At 41.0% G+C, this 22,800-nt stretch overlaps 1 protein-coding gene across 1 annotated transcript; it reads left to right on the top strand.

Moving 5' to 3' along the window:
• The first annotated feature begins 551 nt into the window (after positions 1–551).
• Positions 552–20,794, top strand: mmp15a (matrix metallopeptidase 15a). Its single transcript, XM_069685896.1, has 10 exons — positions 552–1,394; positions 4,802–4,950; positions 6,437–6,559; positions 6,650–6,972; positions 8,270–8,431; positions 12,410–12,822; positions 13,985–14,123; positions 15,478–15,628; positions 15,732–15,847; positions 17,457–20,794. Exons 1-10 carry the CDS (start codon positions 1,272–1,274, stop codon positions 17,930–17,932), a joined length of 2,175 nt encoding a protein of 724 aa, XP_069541997.1. The 5' UTR covers positions 552–1,271; the 3' UTR covers positions 17,933–20,794.
• Positions 20,795–22,800: the final 2,006 nt, after the last annotated feature.

Here is a 22,800-nt window from a genome sequence, read left to right as displayed (position 1 = left end):
ACAACTTTCCCTGAGACAACTAAAATCTTTTTTTACTTTGATACTACAGTGACAATATTTGACTTTTTTTGGCTCAACTGTCATATATACAGTATGTCATAAAAGGAAAATGAGATGTGTAATTTATATTTTTGATCAAATCTACAATCAATTTCGTTTGATGGTTAGCTTAGCTCCTGCTGTAACACTTTATTCAGCCCAGCCATAATTTACGTTTTAAGTTACACCTGTGCTTTACCTGCTATTATATTTAACTTAACTAACATTTTACTTTGAGGGACTCAAAACTCTATAGTGAATAAATAACATAAAACTTACAAGTTTAGTTTTAGCAGTAACTTTTTGTAACACGGGCAAAGTTGCTGAACTTAAATTAAATGCCTCCACACATTTAAGAAATAAATTCCTGCATTCATATATTTGTCTGTGGACTTGGAGCTATTGTTTGACTGTAGTTTCCTTAATGACCGGCAGGGGGCGCACTGACCACTGTGTCCTCTGATGTGGTCTGCTGTAAAAGAAAGGAGTGGGGCTTTCTTCTTTACATGAAATCAGAAGAAATCTTTTGTCAGATCTCAGCTGTGCGCTGGTGGTCTCACAAATATTTGCACAACGCGATTTCGTTCCGGGTAGAAGCCGAGGGGGTCCATGAGTGAAAATCAGTGCCGGTGAAATGTGATAGCTTTGCACTTGAGTTCTGAGTTCTCGTGTGTAAGTTTAAAAACTGCGTAATTTGAAGAAGCACTTTATCGTTTGCTAATCTGTGCGCCCGGACACTTGTGTTGGCTGAAAGTGAAAGAGGACTTGTTGCGGGACTTGTTGCTGTGTGATCAGCCATTGTGGACGTCGGAAAGGGGGAAGGTCTAGTTCATTTGCCCGCTGGCTACAGTGTTAGCTGTGTGCATGAAGGAGACTGCTGTGTGAACAGTTGGATGAGCCATGAGGCTGCTGGTCACAATGGACTGTCCGCAACCAGGAATGGATTAATAAGTTGATTCCTGTTTTCCGAGGGGTTGTAAATGCGCCTTTACATCCGTGAGACACTTTGTAGCATTTTTTCTCGAGGTTTCTCATGTGTCGGCTCCAAAAATGAGCATAAAGCTCACTTGCTGCGGAGGTTTGTGATTAAATGTGGACGGAGGAGGAGAGTATAAACCCTGCAGCTCTGTGTCCTGTATCTGCCTGCCGGAGGAACTTGTTTGTTTCTTGTCACCGCATCTTCATCACTCCACAAGTCTGAGCTCCCATCTGGGGATCACAGGGAGCTAATCATGAGGAAGATGGCATCCAAGCAGCCCTTGACTCTCAACATCCTCACACTATCGTCCTTATTCTCCATGATCCTGTACAGCACAGCGGCAGATGTCCCGGAGGAGGAAGACTTCAGTGCTGAGGTACAGTCATGTCTGTGGGTCAAAGACCAGAATCCCAATGTAGATGATAACAATATTCGACGTATTTATAAATATATCATGATATTGCCTGAGGAAATCCTGTATATTGGAGAGTAATAACCTTTGCATAAGCAGGTTTGAAGTTCAAGTCTTCATGTTTGTTTTTGCTGAATCCTCAAAGCATCCAGTGGGCAGTTCCTCTGCGGGTTTGTCATTTGACCTCCTGACCTTTTTCCACATAACACTGGGCATGTGGTGCACAGATGGAAAAACTGCAAATCCATCTATAGAGAAAATAGATCTTCACATTACTTAATTACGAGAGATTAAACTCTAAGTTTGAAAAGTAATTCACCATTATTAGTTATTGAATTTTGTTGGAATTGTTTCCTGAAGATACAATCTTATTGGCTACAAATCACACTTATTTTAATCATCAATCAATTTGCTGATTGCTTCTAATAGCAAATTAGTTCATCTTTTGGTCTATTAAATGTCAAAAAGCTTGAAAAAAGCACATCACAATTTCTGAGAGCCCAATGCGTCTTCAAATAGCTTCTTTTGACCAACCAACTGTCCTAAACCCAAACACTCTTTATTTCCTGTCACACAAGACAAGTCCTACATTTAAGAAACTGAAACCAGCAAATGTTTGACATTTCTGCTTGAAAAATGACTGAAACGAATAATCGTTTGTCAAATTTATTGGTGATAAATTGTCTGTCCAATAATCAGTTAATCGTTGCAGCTCTGGATCATATGTTACATTTCTGACTTAATTTTAGTGTTTATTAGCAGGTTAGGAATGTATCCATAGCTGGAGTACAAACAGGAAATGAGTGACTTCCTGACTTGTGCAAAACAATTATGGATAGGCTCACACCAAATATAATTATTTAAATTTTCAGATATTTGGTACTCTCAACAGATTTCCCTGCAATTTTGACTCACCACATCACAACTTAATGACTCCTCATGCTGGCGCTAATGACATGAATGAGGGTAACGTGAACGGAAGTTTATTGGCCGAAGAAGACGAGATGCTCCAGCCACTTTCAAATGCAAAGTGCTAATTTGTTTTTACAGTTGTTCTATAGTTCTCATTTTTTATTTACAGACTGAAAACACGTTCATTGTTTCATCTTGGTTTGTGTCAAATCTTTTTATGGGCATTTTGTATTCTTCAGTTAGTCAGGTATCGCGATGTACCATTACATGATTGTAACGATATATATCGTCAAAACGATATGAAAATGTCTATTGTATGTGTTTTTCTATATCGTCTCTATTGTGATGTCGCAAAACCAGAGGCCCAACTGCTGCACAACAATTTTTAAGTCATTTTGACAACACTTCATGTTCTAATCCTTGCCCGTGGTAGTGAACCTGGATCAAACCACAGAGGGAGGCACTGTTATTAACATAGAGAGGGCGGATACACAATGTGCAGAAAAGGACTCATGGCTCAGCCCAAGCGAAAACGCAAAAACTAAGTACTCTTACTTGGCAAGTATTTCATTCACACAGGATTATCCAACAATAGGCTTTAATATGAGGTCATTACATATAGATTATTTGTTAAATTACCAGAATACATGATATGTCGTGATATATCGTTATCAAGATATGAACAATCCTATATTGTGACATAGGATTTTGGCCATATCGCCCTGCCCTAATATCAACTATCACAGAATCACTGCATCATGATATTATCGTTATCATGGGCTACAAATCGCACATCGTATCGTGAGTTACTTTGCGATTCCTACCCTTAGTTGTTATCATAGAAAATATGTCTCTACAGTTTACATCATCATGAATACTTGTTCCTCACTCTCATGACAGTAAGTTGACCTTGAGTGAAGGATTTTTCGACGGCTTTTTTCAAGGTGAAGAATGAACTTTGAATGCACTTGTCTGTAAATGTTTGTACATGTGTATAAACAGTTAGTGATTGCTTTATAATGCTCTGTAAGGATTGGCTCATTCGGTCATAAAATGTCATTATACACTGTGCAATCAATTATTTATTTACTGTTAATAGTCAAGTAACAGATGGATGAAAGTTATCATTGTTGACATATGCATTAACACTTAAAGGTGATACTGACAGCTACATAATAATGTGTTTTTAGGTGTCTATACATCGCATAAAGATATCTATCAGGGAGTTTACCATTATTACAGTTTTTGATTTACATTTACATGAACCTTGGCGGTGTCTGTACATTAAAGTGCAACAAAGTGTTTTCTTGCATGTGCCATGTTTGGATTTGCTGTATTATGAGTATAGTGATATCTTAATATCATAATAATGATGGTCAGCCGGTTCCTGCAGCTGTATTTTTCTTTATCTTCTTTAGGCAAGCCCATTTTAACGTTACATTAGTTGAGACTTGTTCTGTGTGGCAGAAATCATCTCTACGTATTTTCTTCCTGAGAGTGTGTGCATGCATGATGGGTTTTTGTTTTGCACATGTGTGTTTTGCCCCCCAGGCCTGTGTTCATCCTGTTCCTGCATGTAGGTATGAGTCCCATGACCCAGCTTTGAGAGAGCTGTGCTGTTGTTTTTGAGCTCGCTGTTTAAGCCTCTTAAGGGGTAAAACTTTAAAAAACTTTAACGTTACATTAGTTGAGACTTGTTCTGTGTGGCAGAAATCATCTCTACGTATTTTCTTCCTGAGAGTGTGTGCATGCATGATGGGTTTTTGTTTTGCACATGTGTGTTTTGCCCCCCAGGCCTGTGTTCATCCTGTTCCTGCATGTAGGTATGAGTCCCATGACCCAGCTTTGAGAGAGCTGTGCTGTTGTTTTTGAGCTCGCTGTTTAAGCCTCTTAAGGGGTAAAACTTTAAACTTGACAGAGATGCCCCCCCCCCACCCCCCCCCCCCCCCCCAGGAGCCCTCGTCCTGTTCGCCCGGCTACGTGGCTCCACTCGCTTAATTTCACTGTCAGCAAACATACAAGAGAAAGAGGGAAGATTCAGCATGTGTCACACAGACAGACAGTCAGACGGATTATCTTTTACTGTCATGCAGAGCTTTGTGTTTATCCTGTGTCTTACAGTAGTGATATACAGAATAATTATTGTCCTTTAGTGTTCATGTTTCCAGATCTTCCTCTCCTCTCCTCATCTTTGCTGTCAGGGAGGAGAAAGGCCAGGAATGAGAGAGCAGGAATGTCGTAATGTTAATAGAAGCCATCTGCTTTCTTTCCTTTAACTCCTTAGATGCTCCCTCCTGTTATTAGACAGCGGCTTGTTATTGGATTAGCATAACAGTGCCTCACTTCCTGTTGCAGCTGTCCTATGCATAATATATACACCATACGTCACACACACAAACAGAATCATGTGTGAAGCTACTTCTCCTGGGCATAACTAACTTCTGACTCTCTCTTGGCAGGCATGGCTCCGTAAGTTTGGCTACCTGTCTCAGGCGAGCAGGCAGATGTCCACCATGCAGTCGGCTCAGATTCTGTCCAAAGCCATCAGCGACATGCAGCGCTTCTACGGCCTCGAGGTGACCGGAGAGATGGATCCTGCTACTGTTGCGTAAGCTCCATTAAGTTTTATTGTGCTGGAGGTAGGTGTAAAAAACAAGCAGCATTACTTTATCAGTGTGTGCAGAGACCACAAAATGAATCCAGGGATCTTGTAGAAGGTATAAGAGCTTGTGTACTATAGATGGAATGATAGATGGCCACAAACATCACCTGAAGATAACTACTTATCACAACCATCCTGGCTCTGGCTTTATCACCATCACAAAATAATAGTTCCAGATTCATCTCCTCCAATCGCCAATAGCTGCTTAACAGTGCTACTTTTTTATAACGTTTTCCTTATGTCACATCTTGGCTAATGAGGCCAGCCTACTGTGTTATATCCTCACATGCAGCTGTGACCTTGGTTAATTTTATCAGGCCTTTGTTCTCAGCCTGTATATAAAGATAAAGGAAGCATTACATTAGGTGTTGAAGGAAGAGTTAAAGTTTGGGAAACACAACTCCTTATGTGAGATTTAGAGACAAAAGTTGGATACTCTCTCATGTTTTTATGCTAAGTTTAAACTAAAGCTGCAGCTTGGGGTTAGCTTAGCTTAGCATAAAGACTGGTCACAGGGGGAAATAGCTACCCTGGCTCTGTGCCAAGGTTAGGCCTCCCAATGCCTCCCAAATTAACACATTATAGTTATTAGTTTAACTCCTACATCAAACAAATTGTAAAAAAAGAAACATGTTGGCAGATGTTTTTCTCTTGCCAGACCCATGCTAAAAGTTTTGTGTTTGTTCTAAGCTAAGACGAGAGGCTTAAGTGTAGATTGGTGCCTGTCTTCCTTCCCAATTCTCATAAAAACAGCGAATATGTTTATTTCTCAAAATGTCAAACAATTTTTTTGCTGACCGCCGGGGTCAGCCCTACACACGGGTCTGTATGTGACTGACTGAGTAACTGACTGACTGACTTAATGACGGTACTTTCACAGCCGTAAAGAGAGAGCGGTGCGACACAATGGCGGATCATGGAGCATATTGGACCTCCACTGACGCGACTCTTTGTCTATACGGCTCTGGATGCTTTGTTCGGGGAGTAGGCGGGGCTCCTCGTCCGCTGCTCGTCCGCTGTCCTCACCTACGTCCGCAGCGGGCACCTGCCATCGGCCTCATAAGGACAGTCCTTGTAAGACATTGCCCACAAAAGTGCACGTTGACCTGATGCGGTCAGCCACATACTAGGTTTTGAGCTACTCTTGTTAATATGAAAAACTGACAGGAGTTTCTTTCTTTGTGGTTTAATTCTTTCACAGTCTTTGTTTCAGAGATTAGCCCAGTAAAAAGGCTTAAATCCAGTGTTAATTTGTGAATGCTGCTATGTTGGAGTCCATTTCCAGCTTTGTGAGGAGTCTAGAAAAAGAGTATAAATGAGAATTTTTTTTACTACCTGTACAAGCTCCATTTTGTAGAACTGAAGAAATTCTGCTGCCACTTTTTCATCTACCAGGTTCTAATGTGCTCTGTGTGTGTGTGTGCGTGTAAAGGGCCATGCGTCGGCCTCGCTGTGGCCTTCCAGACAGACAAGCGTTGGAGTTGGATGAAGGCACAAGGAAGAAGCGCTACGCTCTCACTGGACAGCAGTGGAACAAAGACCATATCACCTACAGGTTCTCAGCCCTGAAAGTGTAACACTTAGACAAAAATACAGCTGAAAGTTCAACAAACTAACTCTAAAATGTGAACTCTTCTTGCTCCAGTATCATGAACCAGCAGATCCCCTCCTCGTTGGGCGAGGAGCGGGCGTACAATGCGATCCGAAAAGCCTTTGACGTGTGGAGGAGGGTCACTCCGCTCACCTTTGAGGAGCTACCTGCTGATAACAACATCAGCATCAACAGCAGCCAGGCGGAGCTCGCAGACATCCTGCTGTTGTTTGCCTCTGGTTTCCATGGTGATATGTCACTGTTTGATGGTGAGGGGGGGTCGCTTGCACACGCCTACTACCCCGGACCAGGAATAGGAGGTGATACACACTTTGATGCTGATGAGCCATGGACTCTGGACAACCAAAACCCACAGGGTAAGTGGGTTGGTTTTTATTTTTCTGATGAGAATCGAAGCTTTGAGTTTCTGGCAACAAGATAATATCCCTTATACAACAGTTATTTCTGACCAAGTAATCTGATTGGACAAACGGCATTTTATGTGTGCTGATACAGAGTACAACCGCACTGGGACTTTAAACTACATGTCCACTTCAGGTGTTCTCAATACTGTTCTCAATAAGTTTGTAGAAAAGTATGACAGAATCTTATTTAACTGTTTTCAAAGTAAATGGAGACATAAAGATAAATGTACATAATAGAAAGTAGCTGGTCAATGGTAACGTATAAACACACAAAGGAGCAAGTGTGCAGGAAACGTTTGTGTTGCTTGGCAAAAGTCCAGTTCAAGTCATGTTGCGTTGACGGAGGAAATGAACAGTTATAAGTACTGTTATGGTGATTGTAGTCATGTTGTATAAGCGCATTGTCACACTTGAGGCTGTGCTATTGCACTGAATATCAGCATGGCTGAGATTTGCTTCAGCAATTAGCTGTCGGAGGCATAATCTGCATTGTACTTAAGTTGATTTCTTTATCTTTATCTTGCACTCATTTTACTCCTCACTCGGGGTAAATTTTACCTGGTCATGGTTTCACACATATATCAGCTCATTTGTGTGGCAGGATTCAGACAAAGAGGGTGAGTAGGGCTGGGATATTTTCTGTTGTTGTCGCATCTTTGCTTTTTTTGTATTTAAATCTGTTGTTAGTTTTTTTAGTTAAATAAACAGTTAAACTCATCAGGACTTCTTGTGTCATAGTAAAGAGCCCTCTTAGCAGCATTATTCGATCATAGTCACTACAACAGCCGGGCTGATAATCAGTCCAACAACACAACCTCCAGTGTGATATTGCTTAATTACTGGCTGACTTGCTTCACTTGCTCCTCAGCTTGTGCTTGGTACACATTATCTTTTTAGTTCTGTCCTGATTGTCAAAATGGTGGAACTGCTCATATTGGGTATTTCAGAAATGTTCCCAGTTGGACAGCAACATTATCAAAAGTGTTTCTTCGTTTATTGATTTATGCAAGTTTTAAATTGTACTTATGTGAATGCAACTTTATTTTAGTGCTGTGTAGAAAGCACCAAGAGCCGGGTTTGTGTGATCACCTGTAAAGTTTGAGCTTAGGCACAATTTTTCATTTATTGCCAATGAAGTGTCTTGAGAAGTAAGCCACTTCTTTCTCACCTAAATTACCATGTGGTTAAATATATAACATTAATTTGTTTAATTTTATGAATATGCTGTATGTAACTGTGTGTCTTTCAGGTGTGGACCTCTTCCTCGTGGCTGTCCATGAGCTCGGTCACGCTTTGGGTTTGGAGCACTCAGATAATCCCAGCGCCATAATGGCTCCTTTCTACCAGTGGATTCACACACACAACTTCACCCTGCACGAGGATGATATCAGAGGAATACAGCACATATACGGTAAGAAGCCAACACTGTACTTTCTTTGAATCACAGAATCAGAAAATGTTTATACAGTCATCATTGGTAAGACAACTTCCAGAGTGATCCATCTTTTCAGCATTATGCAGTATAACTATAACAAATAAAAGGATACACCTATTTATTAATGTGTTCAACGATCCAGATATTTAAAGCCACTACCCAGCAGAGATTTGACTTAATGACAGGAGACACAGTAAGTGTCTTAGTCTGCTTAGTGGTGGGGCTTAAATTTGCATTGACGGGTCTCTATAGTCTTTTAGAGAACGTCATGCTAATAATCAGAATCATAAAGCACTGGCTACAATAAGCTTTGGTTGAGCTGAAAACCTTGAAACTGAAAAATATTTAACCAACCTGTTTGTAGTTGTGTAGTTAAGTAAATTGTCTCTGCTTGTGAGTATATTAGTTTAATGCTACTATTAAAGACACTGTGCTAACTTTCATAGCTTAGCGTAACTTTACAACCTTTCCAACAAAACAGGATTTTATTATCTTTCAGCCCTCGAAGGAAACACAAACCGTGATAAACAACAACACGGCTGCTTTGGCTCATATATCAGTGCAATAAGTGCAGAATGTCAGCTGAGATTTGGGCTTATATCACACTCTTATATCATCTGGACCCTTGTAAAGTCTTGTAAAGAAGCTTTGTGGACAGTATGTGCACAGACACGCACAGCCGACCACACACACAAACATCAGTGAGACTTCACTCAAAACAGCATTTCATGCATGCCGTTATGATGTTCTCATGCTTTTCCTGCATGAATGGATTGCATTGTTGATTGACTGATGACATCTGTGTGTGTGTGTGTGTGTGTGTGTGTGTGTGTGTGAGTGTTGGAGAGAAAAAAGGCTCATATGTGCTTTATATTGTATCTTTATTTGAGTTTCTGCTGTGGTCCTGCTATAAGATCTGTTTTAATAGGCTGAGTAATGAACCTGTCTCTTAAACTGCGACATAGATTCATTATAGATATTGTTTTCACTGAATGACAGACTTATGATTTCTTTACTGCTTTAGGCAAAAACAAGAATTTCCCAAAGGTTCATGTTTCCTCTTTTATGAGTTTCTTTGCTCTCCATGGTTTTGTCCTCGGTCGCACAGCTGGTATCAAACACTCGGCTTCAGTTTGGGATTCTTGCAATGGTTTTATTTTGCCCTGCAAACCCCAAATCTTTCCATACCCACACGACTCTGACCAAGTGATACGCCTACACTGGACTGCACCAGAGTGTATTCAAGTTATGGGACACTAGATTTGACAAACTTTGTAGGCTTTCTGCTGTAAACACTGCAAGATGAAATGTCTCTGCTGAAATTATACAGTAGTTTCCCTTTATTTAAAAGATCTAAAAGATCTGATTGGATGAAACAGTTGATCTGAAGAGTTTAATTGGAGACTTTCCCAGCATAAACTTTGCTGGTAGAAATAAACATTTGGGTCCTTTGAAGAGGTTCCTGGACAAGAGACCAGCAGCTGTGCATTAGCTACAAATCTGACTTCACATTTCTGTTTAGATATCATGCACAGAGTCTTAAAGCAGGAGAGATTAGCAGTCTCAAGTCCTGCCCAGTGCTGGAGCATGCATTACCTCCTTTGCTACTTGCTTTTAAAGGTAGTCCAGTTTTAAATGATTCCAAGTTGTAATGTTAATAATTATAAGTTATAAGATACTTAAATACACCAATGTTGCTATAAGTCTTTGTGTTTATGCTGTTTGTATCCTAAAGCCTCAAACAAATATGGTTTAAAAGGTTACTGTCAGGTGGGTGAGTGTGAGGCAACAGGAAATAGATATGAAAATAATTGGGCCAAACAGAAACAGTTCAGTAATTAACTTAAATGTGAACATATATGAGCTTACTGGCATGGGTAAAAAGCACAAGCCAAAGTAACCGAGAGTCCAAGGGTTAAAAAGACTGGGACAGGAAAAGGTGTGTGCAGGCCTGCAGACAGGACCTGATAAAGGATTCAGGCTATAAAGCTACATTTACCATCTGGCAGGGTATACATGGACCAGTTACACACTGCAGGGCTGATGAGAGAATGTATGTATGTCAAATTCAGTATGCCAAGACAAACAGGCACAACACTATGATGAAACAATAAATACAATTGGGACCAATTATATGGATACTGCATGTAAAAGACAAACTTCCTAAGGGCAGCAGCAGTGTGTACTACTAAAAGAAACAGTATGCGTTTTGGAATGCAGTGCATGACTCATTAACATGTTTATATTATTATACGTTTTACATAGGAACATAACAGGGGCGTTAAATCCCGCCTTGAACTGGCAGTGTATAAGAGGCTATAGGTGCTTTTTCGACAGCAGGAACTTTCCCCAGGAACTAGGAACCTTTTCAGGAACTCGCTTTTCGACAGCAGGAACCATTGTCTAAATCGAGTTCCATGGTAATAGAGTTACCGCATGAAAAGTCCCTGCTCAGGGGGTAGTTGCTTTCCAAAGGTCCAGGAACTTTCAGGGCAGGGCCTGCAGTGCCATCGACATTGGCCTGATTTGCATAATCTTCCTGTGGAAACGCAGACAAAAATTGGCCACATGAACCGTTTAGTTCCTTGAAGAGAAGTTCCTAGAACTAAAAGTTCCTGGTACTTTTGGTCGAAAAGCACCTTATGTGTCAGATGAACCACAGGTGGTGCAGTGGTTGGCGCTGTTGCCTCACAGCAAGAAGGTTCCAGGTTAAAATCCTGGGTCGGACATAGGGGGCCTTTCTGTGTTGAGTTTGCATGTTCTCCCCTTTGGGTACTCCAAGACATGCTCGTTTGGTGACTCTAAATTGCCCGTAGGCGTTGGCGAGCATGAATGGTTGTCTGTCTCTACTGTCAGCCCATTGGGCAATCTCGCCCTAATGACAGTGCGACCCTGAACAGGTTAAGTGGTATAGACAATGGATGGGTCAAATTATTATATGTAATACGAAAGGTGTCATTTGTTGTGATGACCTCAGCATTTCAGCTTCTTTTAGCTTGTTGTTTTTATTTTACAGCTCTCTACTTTACTTAATTTGTTCTCCCTCATGAACCTCACAGCTGATACCAAAGCTAGCAAGTAAACATTTGTGAAGCATTTACCAGCTGTAGAGCCAGTTTTTCCTCTCTTGTTTTAGTGAACACAAAAACAGAGCTATAAACAGAGTGAAAATTGGTCTTAGGACTTTATAAGGTGATGAAATGTATATGTTGTGATTACAGCTTACTTTGCCGCCTGTATGTGGCCGAAAAAATACAATCTATAGATGTAACATCATTGGAACTTCTGGCCAATGCACAGGGGCTTTAATTTTGAAAATCTCATATTGTGGTCCTTTTTTTTATCCTGTGATGACACAAGCGAACTGAAAGGTCTTTGTGTAGCCAGTCAGACTTTTAAAAATCAGCTTAAGAAACTTGCAGAACCTTAAAAACAAACACACAGATTTGTTTACCTTGACTCTCTGCAGACTATATTGTGGTTAAAATAACAGGTTGATTTTCTTCACAAACTGACATCTGAGTCACCGGCCAACATCAGCCTTCATATATTCCATGCGGTATTTTTAGATGTGTATAACTCAATACATCTATGAGTTCATCAGCTGTCCGTTCATATTACATAACTGCTTGTAACTGTGTGTTTTCTGCTCTTAGCAACCAGCCGGGCAGCAGCTCAGTCGCAGTTAATCAAGTGAGCTTAAAGCTGCTGCAGAAATGGAAAATTACATTTGCTTTGTGTGTGTGTGAGATAAAGAGGATACTGTGAGGGGAAAGGAGGAGACTATAAAAGATGTTTAATGCCACACAGAGAGGCTGCAGGGATTTATTACCCCTCAGATGGAAGTTTTTTGCACTTTAGATAAAAATAAAAGAGGAAACAACACATCTTCACTCTGGAAGTTTCTCCATCTTGTTCTGATCTAAACTCTGCCTCTCCATTTTTTGTCATCAGGGCCTCCTCTTGTATCGGATGCTCCTCCCACTTCTCCTCCCGCCCCAGGCGACGAACCCAACGATGACTCCCCCACCTCCCCATCTCCTCTTGAAGATGAACCCACCTCCACTCCACCTACCGACCCCCCACCCAACCCGACCCACAGCAGCCCACATCCCCCAGCCGAGCCAGAGACGAGCCCCAACCCCACTTCACCTCCTGTCCTCCCCACCTCCACCCCCACCGATGCCCTGCCCGAGCCTGAACCCGTCACCCCGCATGTTAGAAAAGATGTCCCCCCACCGCCACCTCCTCCTCAGCCACCTGCTCCTCCACAACCTCCCAAGGTGCCTGGCAACCAGCCCCCTGACATCTGTGACGGGGAGTTTGACACGGTGACCATGCTGAGGGGGGAGATGTTTGTTTTTAAGGTGAGATGCCAACAGATGATTGAAGTAACTAAATACAAATACTTCCTCCCTGTATTTAAGGGAATTTAAGCATTCAGGTATCTGTACTTTATTGGAGCATTGTGTTTCTGACATCTTTTACCCCCTACACTTTAACAAAATTATCTGTATTTTCTACTCCTTATGTTTGAGAACAGCTCATTACTAAAGTAACAAATTGATGGGAAAATAAAGCAGAAAAGGACATTCTTGATTTTTGTATCCATTAAATGTCACACACAGCCGTAACTTGACCTTAGCCTCCTGAGACCCTGCGTCCTCATACGGGAACATTACATTTTGGCTTCACAGCACCATAATATTTAATTCTGTGAAACTTAGACCCGTTGGTGTCATTCACTGATCAGTGTACATTCAAGATGGCTGTGATCCCGACCCAAATGTGTTACAGTTTCTGTCTTTACAGATGACTCGACCAGGGACAAAACCTCTTCAGATTTTACGATTGAAACTTGTTTATTTAATGTGTATGAACAGTTGTAGCTGGATATGGCAGACAAATTGGACTAATTTATCAATAGCAACAAGCTACAACACCGTTACGACAAGGTACTCACATGAGGACATTGGGACTTTTTCAATGGAACACAAAGACAATTCTTAGGTTTTATACTTATTAGGTCCTATTAATCCCCAAAAGGTAGGAGAAATTAAAAATGCATACCAAACAAAAGCTCAGGTCTCAGGATGTTAAAGACATATCGAGATCAAACAGACAAGAGAGTCAAACAGCAATTCCGAGTAGACATGTCAAGTAAAAGCAAAGTCCATGACCAACAGGAAGAACCTGTAGCCACGTGGGTGGTTTGAAATGGCCAACATTACAGACACTGTCTTAGCAGATTCAGAGCAGGAAGACAAGGCATTGCACAGAAACGGCCGGGTATCCCAGTATTCAGGGATACTTTTGTACTTTTAGGCAGTAAGTACATTTCAGAGCCAGTAATTTTTCTTCTTCCTTATATTACATAACGTTTGCACTTTTGCCACCTCTGGATGCAGAAACAGTGTTTGAGAGCTGTTAACTCTTATTTCCTACTCCTCCAAGGGGAAGTGAGCAATAAAGATTTCTGATTAAAGACAACAAGAAACAAATGTATTATCATCTTGCATGCTTGTGCAGGGTCGTTGGTTCTGGCGTGTGCGGAGGAACCGGGTCTTGGATAACTACCCCATGCCGATATCTGTCTTCTGGATCGGCCTGCCGAGTGACATCGACGCAGCCTACGAGCGTCATGATGGCAAATTTGTCTTCTTTAAAGGTTTGTAAAAGACGTTTTTTAACCAATAAAACATTTCACTGTGCAACCACATGCAGAGAACTCACCGATCTGTTACGTCAAGACCTGAGAGGACTGTGCTGAGCGTTTTTATGTTTTAGCGCCTTGCCTGAGGACATAACAAATGGCTGGTTAGTTTCCACACTGTCTCTCTGCTGGAGCCAGCGTGGAGCTTTTTAGGAGTGTTTTCTATAAACACAAAATGGGGAGTGAAACACAAATCTGATCTTTACTTGATTTGAACCGGTCAGACTGAAAGAAATACTTGAAACTCAGCATTTTCCCCACATAACAGGATTTACGAGGATATGGTAATAATTCAACACGGCTATAAGTCTCTGTGTCTGCCAGAAACACACACACACAAATATTTAAAACTCTAGGAGCTATGTGGCCTCAGATAGAGATTTTTAACAGTATTGGGTTTCAGAGCCTTTGCATGTGTGTTTATCTACATCACAGACTTTTAGTGTGTGCATGAGTGTGTGTTGCTGAGTTCACCGGGTGTCTTGAATGAGGCCGATGCAGCGTGGCGGTTGTAGCTTGCCCAGTATGACTCGACTCCAGCTGAGCCCTGAAAGGCCTCATGAGAGAAGTGGATTGCATCAGCCGTCTCTGCAGTGCTCCAGATGTTAACAGAGGCAGAGATTTCACTTTTATAATGAGGCCATGTGGTGATTTGTCCTGCATTTTCTGGAGTTTATAAACTTTTGATCATTTATTTACACTCATGAACATCCACAGATGATTCTGCTGAATTTCTGTTTTTGTAACTGTTGTTGCTGTTTGATCAAAGCACTCAGTGTGACGGGTGTAAGGAGAGCTGCACAAGTTGTTTCTGCTTTGAGGGAAAGGTCTTTAGACAGTCCAGTGTATGCATCCAAACCTGCAGAAATGGGCCCTATGAATTCAAAATTGTTAGCTATTATAGTAGAAAAAACCTTCGATTTAATGTTGTAGTTTAGAGCAAGTGTGCACCAATTAATAAGAGCCTGTGCACAAACTTAACTATTATAGTTTTAGTATGTTGCAGTGCAGCTGTGCCCTGGCAGTGGAGGCGGAAAGTGGCAGGAAAGTGTGCCCAAAGGTTAGGGTTAGAGAAAAAACTGGCTCCCACACAGGAAAATCTTGGAAAGTTAGTGTAATGCCACCATTTCTACCTTCCCTGTCCTTTCTACTTTACATCTGGAGAGAGACATATGCCATATGTTCTTGCCATGCCTTTCTCTCCATGTGCCCTGCTTTTCTTCCTCCTCTCATATTTCCACTTTACCTTATCTTACCTTACCTGTACAGGAAAGTTGTATTGTAATAAAGTTCTTGTTTGTCCTTGTAGATGATAGATACTGGGTGTTCAGGGAGGCTGACGTGCTGCCCGGATACCCGCAGCCCTTGCATGAGTATGGACAGGGAGTTCCTGCACACAAGATCGATACGGCTATCTGGTGGGAGCCTAACGGATACACATACTTTTTCTCTGGAGACAGGTACAGTAAATCTAAGACACATAACCAAACATCCAACAAGATACTTTTTAAGATAAAATCCATATCTGTATGAATCTCTAAACATCTTATTGTCTGCGTCCAGATACTGGCGGTACAATGAGGAGACCAGGACTACAGACCGAGACTTCCCTAAGCCAAACTCCAGATGGGGCAGAATCCCTAACTCACCCAAAGGAGCCTTCCTTAGTGATGATGGAGGTAAATAATAACTTATATAAAGCAAATATCGTCTCTGGTTGGAGGAAGGCAACATCAAAGCAGCTTCTGTTTAGAATCATCACAACAGGCACCAAAAGCTGTGCATACATACAGTGTTTGAGAAAACAGCATGAGTTAGGAGAGGTGGAGGGAGAGAAAGAACGAGAGGTTAGAGGGGTGACATGGGGTGTGTAAGAGACAGAGAGGGAAAAACTGACATTTGAGGCTGGTTAGGCTGGAGCAAGCAGAGCAGAGAGAAGGGTGAGGGGACGAGAGAGAGAGAGGGGGGAGGAATGAGAGCTCTGGTTTGAGGGTTGGCCCGTCCTTCCTTTGGAAATTAGATTTGTGGCAGAGCTGCTCTAAATGCATTCTGTAGCAGTCGATCTCATCTCCACCCTAATGTCTCTGCACGCCTGGTGTTCAATACAGAGCTGCATTTACACCCAGAAAATTACGCTAAAAAATGTATGTGGTTCTTGTGCTTCCCGTGCCAAGACTTCATGCATGTTACTCATTTATTTATTTATTTGTTATAGTTTGGTAAACACATTTTCTATGTAGTCTGGTTTTATGCTGACGAGTGTCTGCAAAGATAAGTGCAGAGGCTAAACTGGTGCCTTAAAGACATGCCTAAGTCTGAAGTTTGTTTGCAACTTAGATTTACCTTTTGCAAAATGAAATAGAAAAGGAAATGAGGCAGACTATGTAATGAGAGTTGAACAATCGTTGCAAGTCTATCTGTTCTATGGTCTTGGTTTAAATGTTTGCCTCTGTTAATATCTTCATTCAACCTTGAATTTTCTTTTCTCCAAAAACACTACCCTAAAGTAATCTATAAAAATCATTTTTTTTGCAGGAAATAGATAGGAAGATCAATACCGCTCTCAATTAGCTTAGGTTAGCATAAAGACTGGAGCCAGCTAGCTTTGCTCTGTCCAAACTTCAAAGGTCAAAAAGTGTGTCCACCAGCACCTAATTTTATACCTTGTTTTTATAAACTAAACAAAAACTGAAGCGTAAAAATGGCATGTTGTGTTTTTACAGGCAGTTACTTTGTAAAAAAATATTTTTTCCATGGCCAGTCATTTTAAGTGTCCCTGTGGGGTGCTTGGAAATTGCTCCCTCCCAAGAATTAGTCCAATATATCACACCCCATAAATTGACAAATAGACATTTTTACACTTCAGGTTTTGTGTAAATTAACACCTTTGTTGTTTGTTTAACCAGTGAGCTTTCGAGGTCTTAGTAGGTGGAGATTTTTTATTTAAGTTGGGGCAGAGCCAGATGTTTTCCCTGTTTCCAGTTTCTATGCTAAGCTACGTTTGCTGACTGCTGGCTGTAGCTTCATATTAACTGTACAGGCATGAGATTTCTATTTTTTCATCTTTCTCTCAAATGCATCCAAGAAGATCAAAAGAAAAACTTTAATTCACCCTAGAAATAATGAAATTATAAAATCAGGGCCTTGTGCTGGCTCAGACAGTCAACTCCAGTAAGACCCAAGACATCAAATATCAACACTGTAAATAATAACTGTAGTATATTAACATAATAATCAATCAGACATAAGTTGACTGACTTAAATCTTCTCTCTCTTCCTCTCATACAGCTTTCACCTATTTCTACAAAGGCACCAATTACTGGAGGTTTGACAACCGCAGGACAGAAGCAGACAAAGGCTACCCCCGCTCCATCCTGAAGGATTTCATGGGCTGTGTCGGAGTCCCTGACCCTAAACCAGACATAGACACCGAGCAGAAACCAAAAGACAAACCGGTCATCCCTTCAGACCGAGGCAAAGACGAGCACAAAGAGCCCGACCCGGGCACGGACAAAGATACAAACCCAGAGGAGGACCAAACCTCTAAGCCTGACAGCACAGAGGAGGAGGACAAAGAGGTGAACGTGGTCGTGACGGTGGCCGACAATGAATCAAAGGTCATGACCCTGATTATGGTGACCGTTCCTCTTGTGCTCATCTTGTGCATCCTCGTCCTAATCTACGCCATCCTCAGGACTCTGCAGAACAAGGAGACGCCGAGGGCTTTGGTGCACTGCAAACGCTCGCTGCAGGACTGGGTGTGAGGTGCCGATTTAGAAGAGATAAAACGGGTATTCATCATTTTTCTGGTGCAGTCACTGGCGTCAAAAGTTTCCCTGGTGGCGTGCTGGAAAGAATCTTTGACACAGTACTAAAGCCTAAGAAAGCAGAGGATGAATCACCGTTTTTGGCCTCATGTGTTATGAGACCTTTTATTGCTCATGTGAAATAATGCAAAAGTGTTCAAGTGGATGCCTGTGGAGCTACAGTCTACTGGCCTTTAAGTTTTCCCTACTGTGCCTCCCTTTGTGCCTTCCAAATGTCTGAAATTGTACCTCCATTTCTTATTCCATCACAACGTAAAAAAACGTGTCAGCCACCTGATTTGTGACTTCAAATCATCGACTGTATGAAAAGATGGACAACGTGTTTCCACCACCTCTCATTGTACTTACTTGAAGCCAAAACACCCCCAAGGCGGGCGCTGCAATCTTTCCCTGGGGACGTTATTTGGAGCCAGAGACTGCGCAGTAGAGATCGGCAGGTGGAGCAACGTTAACAACGTCCCGCCCGTTCTGCAAACCAAAACAAACATTTAACTTCCCGCAAAAAAGACGGCAAAGATCCCACAGCTTCTTGTGTTGGTCTGAACTAGATATTTACGGTTAAAGAAAGTTCAATGACTCCTCTACTCTGCTACTTGGGAACAGAACGCTGCAGGAGCCCGATTTGTCAACAGAGCTGTCAATCATGAGGTCACACCCCCTTTTTATAACATCAAATAACAAATTAATAGTAAACTTGTCAGAAAAATGAACACTTGGACATAAATCAGCATGATAAGAACTAACTACAATGACAGAAACCATGTTTCAGAAAAATGTATTCGATGTGTATTTTGATTTTATTGTTTGACTCATGTCCCATCTGTTAACATGGAGGAGGCAGGCTTTATGACCTATACTGCAGCCAGTCAGCAGGGGGCGATGGAGAGGGTTTGGCTTTACTTTTAGTGAGCTGTCATGTCGTCAATCTTTTTATACAGTCTATAGGAGAAACAGATGCAACGCACTAAAACATGTCCATTACTATCACCTTTAATTGCACAGATTAGGGACAGATGATTTATTTGTAGTAAAAATGCAGACATAGTCGATAATGCACATACATCATACAGAAGCAGTGAGTGCTTTTGGCTATGAAAACACTTAAACAAATACAAGCATTAATAAGAAAAAGTCTTCCATATGTTTGACTACGGTGCCTCAACCAATCTTGACTTTTTTCTTTGTTCAGAGCAGATAATTTGCACTTTTTTATTCTGGTTGTTTTTGTCTTTGTTTTGCTGAGCTTGCTTCACTGCAGAGTGTGTGTCTGTGTCTGTATGTTTGCGAAGCAGAACCCTTCATCATTATTAAGGAGCTTGTCCCCTGACCAGTGCAGGAATGTCAGACAGCTGTGTGCATCCATGACCGCCTGTCTCCCACTGAGCCTATTATGTCTGGCCCGTCTCACACACTCATGCACTAACATCACATGATGAAAGAAAAAAACCCGAGTGCACTCATATGTGCATGCATGTCCACATATGCAGACACACACACACCAACACATAGAGACCACTTACCCAAACAAAGGCACACAGAGTTTTTGCACACAGACACTCGGGCTCCAGTCTCCCCTCCTCCCACCACAGCTACGATAACTGTTCAGTGCACCACTAAAAAACAGAATCCCAGCGGAGACATATTGATATACGATTGGTGCCAGGGTTGACGTGAAATACAAGAGTCGGGGGGTTTATTCACATTTAACAAGTAGAATTGAAGAGTTTTGTGGTCTTTACAAAGTCTATCCATGTCGACTTAACCTGTGAAAAGTAAATCCACAGCAGTATCTGTCTCTCTGTATCTCCTCCTCTGTTTTCATGCTAAATCTAAATACAGACAAAGTTTATTGTAATGTAGTGAAAGAGGGAGAAGCCTGCAGGCTGGAGAGGAATGGGTCAGGGTCTGGTTTCCATTAAGCCCACATGCTGCTGATTTAGTGCTGTCAGGCATGAGGAGGGGGGAGAGAAGGGAATTGGGGGAAAAAAAATCCAAAAAGAAGGAAGTATAAAAAGTGGTGGTGGGGAGTAAGGAGAAATGAGAGAGGATGGATGATGAGGGAAAGAAAGAGAGGGTGGGCTCAGCCAGAATTTCCTTTCCAGTTTTCTCTGGGAAAGGAGGAGCGAGTGAAGGAAATAGAGGAGGAAGGATTTCGGGGAGGGGCAGCGCTGGCGTTGCGCCTCCTGACCTAGATCGGGACATTAGGTCCACCCCTCTTTTTAAACTCCTCTTGTTTTTTCTCTGCTTGTTATCATGAGATGGAGATTACTTCCTCTGCTATCCTACTCCGTTTTTCCAATCTCAGTCTCTTCTTTTTTGTTCTATTGCCATACCCCAGCTCCCAAATGTATTAATTATCTTCTCCTCTCGTTAGCTCAAGCATTTAAAATGTTCTTAATGCAGAGAAACATCTGCAGAGAGTGATCCTGGCCTAAAGTGTTCACTGAGGTCACCACTATCTATCTATCTCTGTGTAAAAAGCAATCACATGCTACAATTATTAACTTTGCTTTAGGTTCGTACCTTTACATTGTTGCCTTCACATTTCAGTGTGCCTTTTTCTGTGAATATTGGGGGGCATTTTTTTAACTATAAATAGCATGAGGGAAAGTTTTTTTTAATGTTTTTTCCTTTTTTTTTACTCTACTTATCATTTGTAGTTTTGTAAATTTTGTTTCTGTTCAGGTTTTTGTAACAACAGCAGTAGATTTTTATGATGATGTTGATGCATGCAGGGCATGTTCTGTAAGGCCTGTGAACACCCGTGTAGAGTACATTAAAGATTTCACAATAAAACTCACAGGTAAAAGCAACATAAGTCTTCTTTATAGCAGTTTCTGGCTTCATTTTAAGCTGCTTTGCACATTTCAAGTTCAAGGACTCGATTGTACCTCTGGCCACAAGAGGGAATCATTGCATCTAAAAACAATAAATTCTTATGTTAGCAGTTTTCAGCACATAACACACACACACACAAAGAATGAATAAAAACTAAAGGAAAGCAAGATTTACAAGTAAAAGCATCTAAAACATGTCTGTGCACTATTTAATGGAAAAATATTATTCTATTTTTAATTCACTGCATTATTTACAGCTCGAGTGACTTGTTACTTAGCAGCATAACATTTTTCATCAAAAAATATGTAATAAAATATTACAGTAAACAGTTTTTAATATACTTAAAATTAGTAAGCTAAGCTAGTATAAAAAATACTGATCTACTTATATATGAAAATATAACTCTGAAAGTGACCAAACTAACATTTTTCTGCAAGAATTTTACTTGGATGTAATAGACTACTTTTACTTTGGTATTACTGCTTTTACAGCTTCAGCTTACAGAGTATCGTTTCCACCAATAAACAGATGTATGTCTGTGTGTGCAAATGTGTGCACATGAGGTCCAAATGTGAGTGGGTGAGAGCACCCTCCTGTATGTCTTTATGTCAGAAGTAATCAGGATTAGCTCCAATCTCCAATCATCCACTGCAGCTTTACCTCTGCACCCGCTTTCTCTTTCATCTTCTCTTTCATCTTCTCTTTCTTCCGCTCCATCTGTTTACACCATTTCCACTCATTGTTTTTTTAATCTCTTGTACAATGAATAAAGTTTCAAAAATTCAACCAAAAAATAATTCAGATTTCCTCCAATCTCTCATCAAATATTGAGATCATTATTAACAATGCAGCTTTATCGTCACTATCCTCCTCTCCGCTGAGCCTGTCACCAACCTGCTCTTGTTATCCAGATGTTCAATTAGGATTGAGGCCACAATGATGCTGTCATATTCCAGCCAAGGGCTAAGGCTCTGTCATCAACCTGATCTCCAAGCTTATCCTGTGCTAAGCTGATAATGGGATATACCTGTTGCCTCCTGCCTCATCAGCACCATAAATTCCTCTGTAGTTCCCTTTCTCAAACACAATAACTGGCCTCAATGGATGTGGTAAAAACCTACCCACCTGGTGATTTTTTTTATACACGTTTGTGACTCCCTGATAACCTGCCTTCCAAAATTACAACTGCATGTAAAATGACCATGACACATCCTTGAACAAGTTGTTTGTTCAATATTAACAATACAACCCATCACAAGAAGCGTGTCATGTCTGTCATACCAGTCTTTGGCAGTCCTGTATCCATGCTAATCAGGCAGCATGCTTATCCCCTCCTCATCCTTTCCTTTAATCCATCTTTATCTTGATTTGTGTCTTCTTTTGCCTTACTTCTCTTATAGTCTTTCTTACTTGAATACACCCTGCAACCCTCATTTCTCAAAATACAGCCACTTAAGAAAGATTACAGCAGTAGACCTATGAACAGCAAAATGTTCATTGTTAGAAATTAAATATGAAAGCATTATGAACAAGCATTGTTGTAGCTGGAGATAATTTTAACTTAATTCTTTTCTCTTTTTTTTTACAGTTTGGTTGTTCTGTTCAGAAATTCCTCATACTGTTATTTTTATGAAAACCATCAAAGAAGTTTGCCCTTAGGTGGAACAATTAACATTAGACATGTGATGGGATCTGAGGAGCCACAAAAAAAGGTTAGAAATCACTAGTTTAATAACGTTGTTTTGTTTTTTGAAATGATGACTATATTAATCTGTAAACCACTTTTCTACAGACTGAAATATCTCAAAAACATTTAATACAACCAATATATAATTTATGACCACATATTTGCCAAACTCCCATCAGCAAATGTTCGCATAGTAACTAGCTAACTAGATGGTAATCATTAGCTCTGTCTACCTGCCAAACATTAGCATGTTAGCATCAATTGTGCGATCACCTTAGCA

The sequence above is a fragment of the Semicossyphus pulcher genome, unplaced genomic scaffold (genome assembly GCF_022749685.1).
Source record: "Semicossyphus pulcher isolate SPU_LCO1_2020_fin unplaced genomic scaffold, fSemPul1.0.p SCAF_8, whole genome shotgun sequence".
NCBI classification, from domain to species: Eukaryota; Metazoa; Chordata; class Actinopteri; order Labriformes; family Labridae; genus Semicossyphus; species Semicossyphus pulcher.
This window is presented reverse-complemented; position numbering and strand designations above follow the sequence as displayed.

Excerpts from the sequence above, each read along its gene's own strand:
- mmp15a (XM_069685896.1), top strand. The coding sequence starts at position 1,272 with ATGAGGAAGATGGCATCCAAGCAGCCCTTGACTCTCAACATCCTCACA. Across the intron at positions 4,951-6,436 it reads ATGGATCCTGCTACTGTTGC|GGCCATGCGTCGGCCTCGCT; the intron begins GTAAGCTCCATT and ends GTGCGTGTAAAG. Across the intron at positions 8,432-12,409 it reads AGGAATACAGCACATATACG|GGCCTCCTCTTGTATCGGAT; the intron begins GTAAGAAGCCAA and ends TTTTGTCATCAG.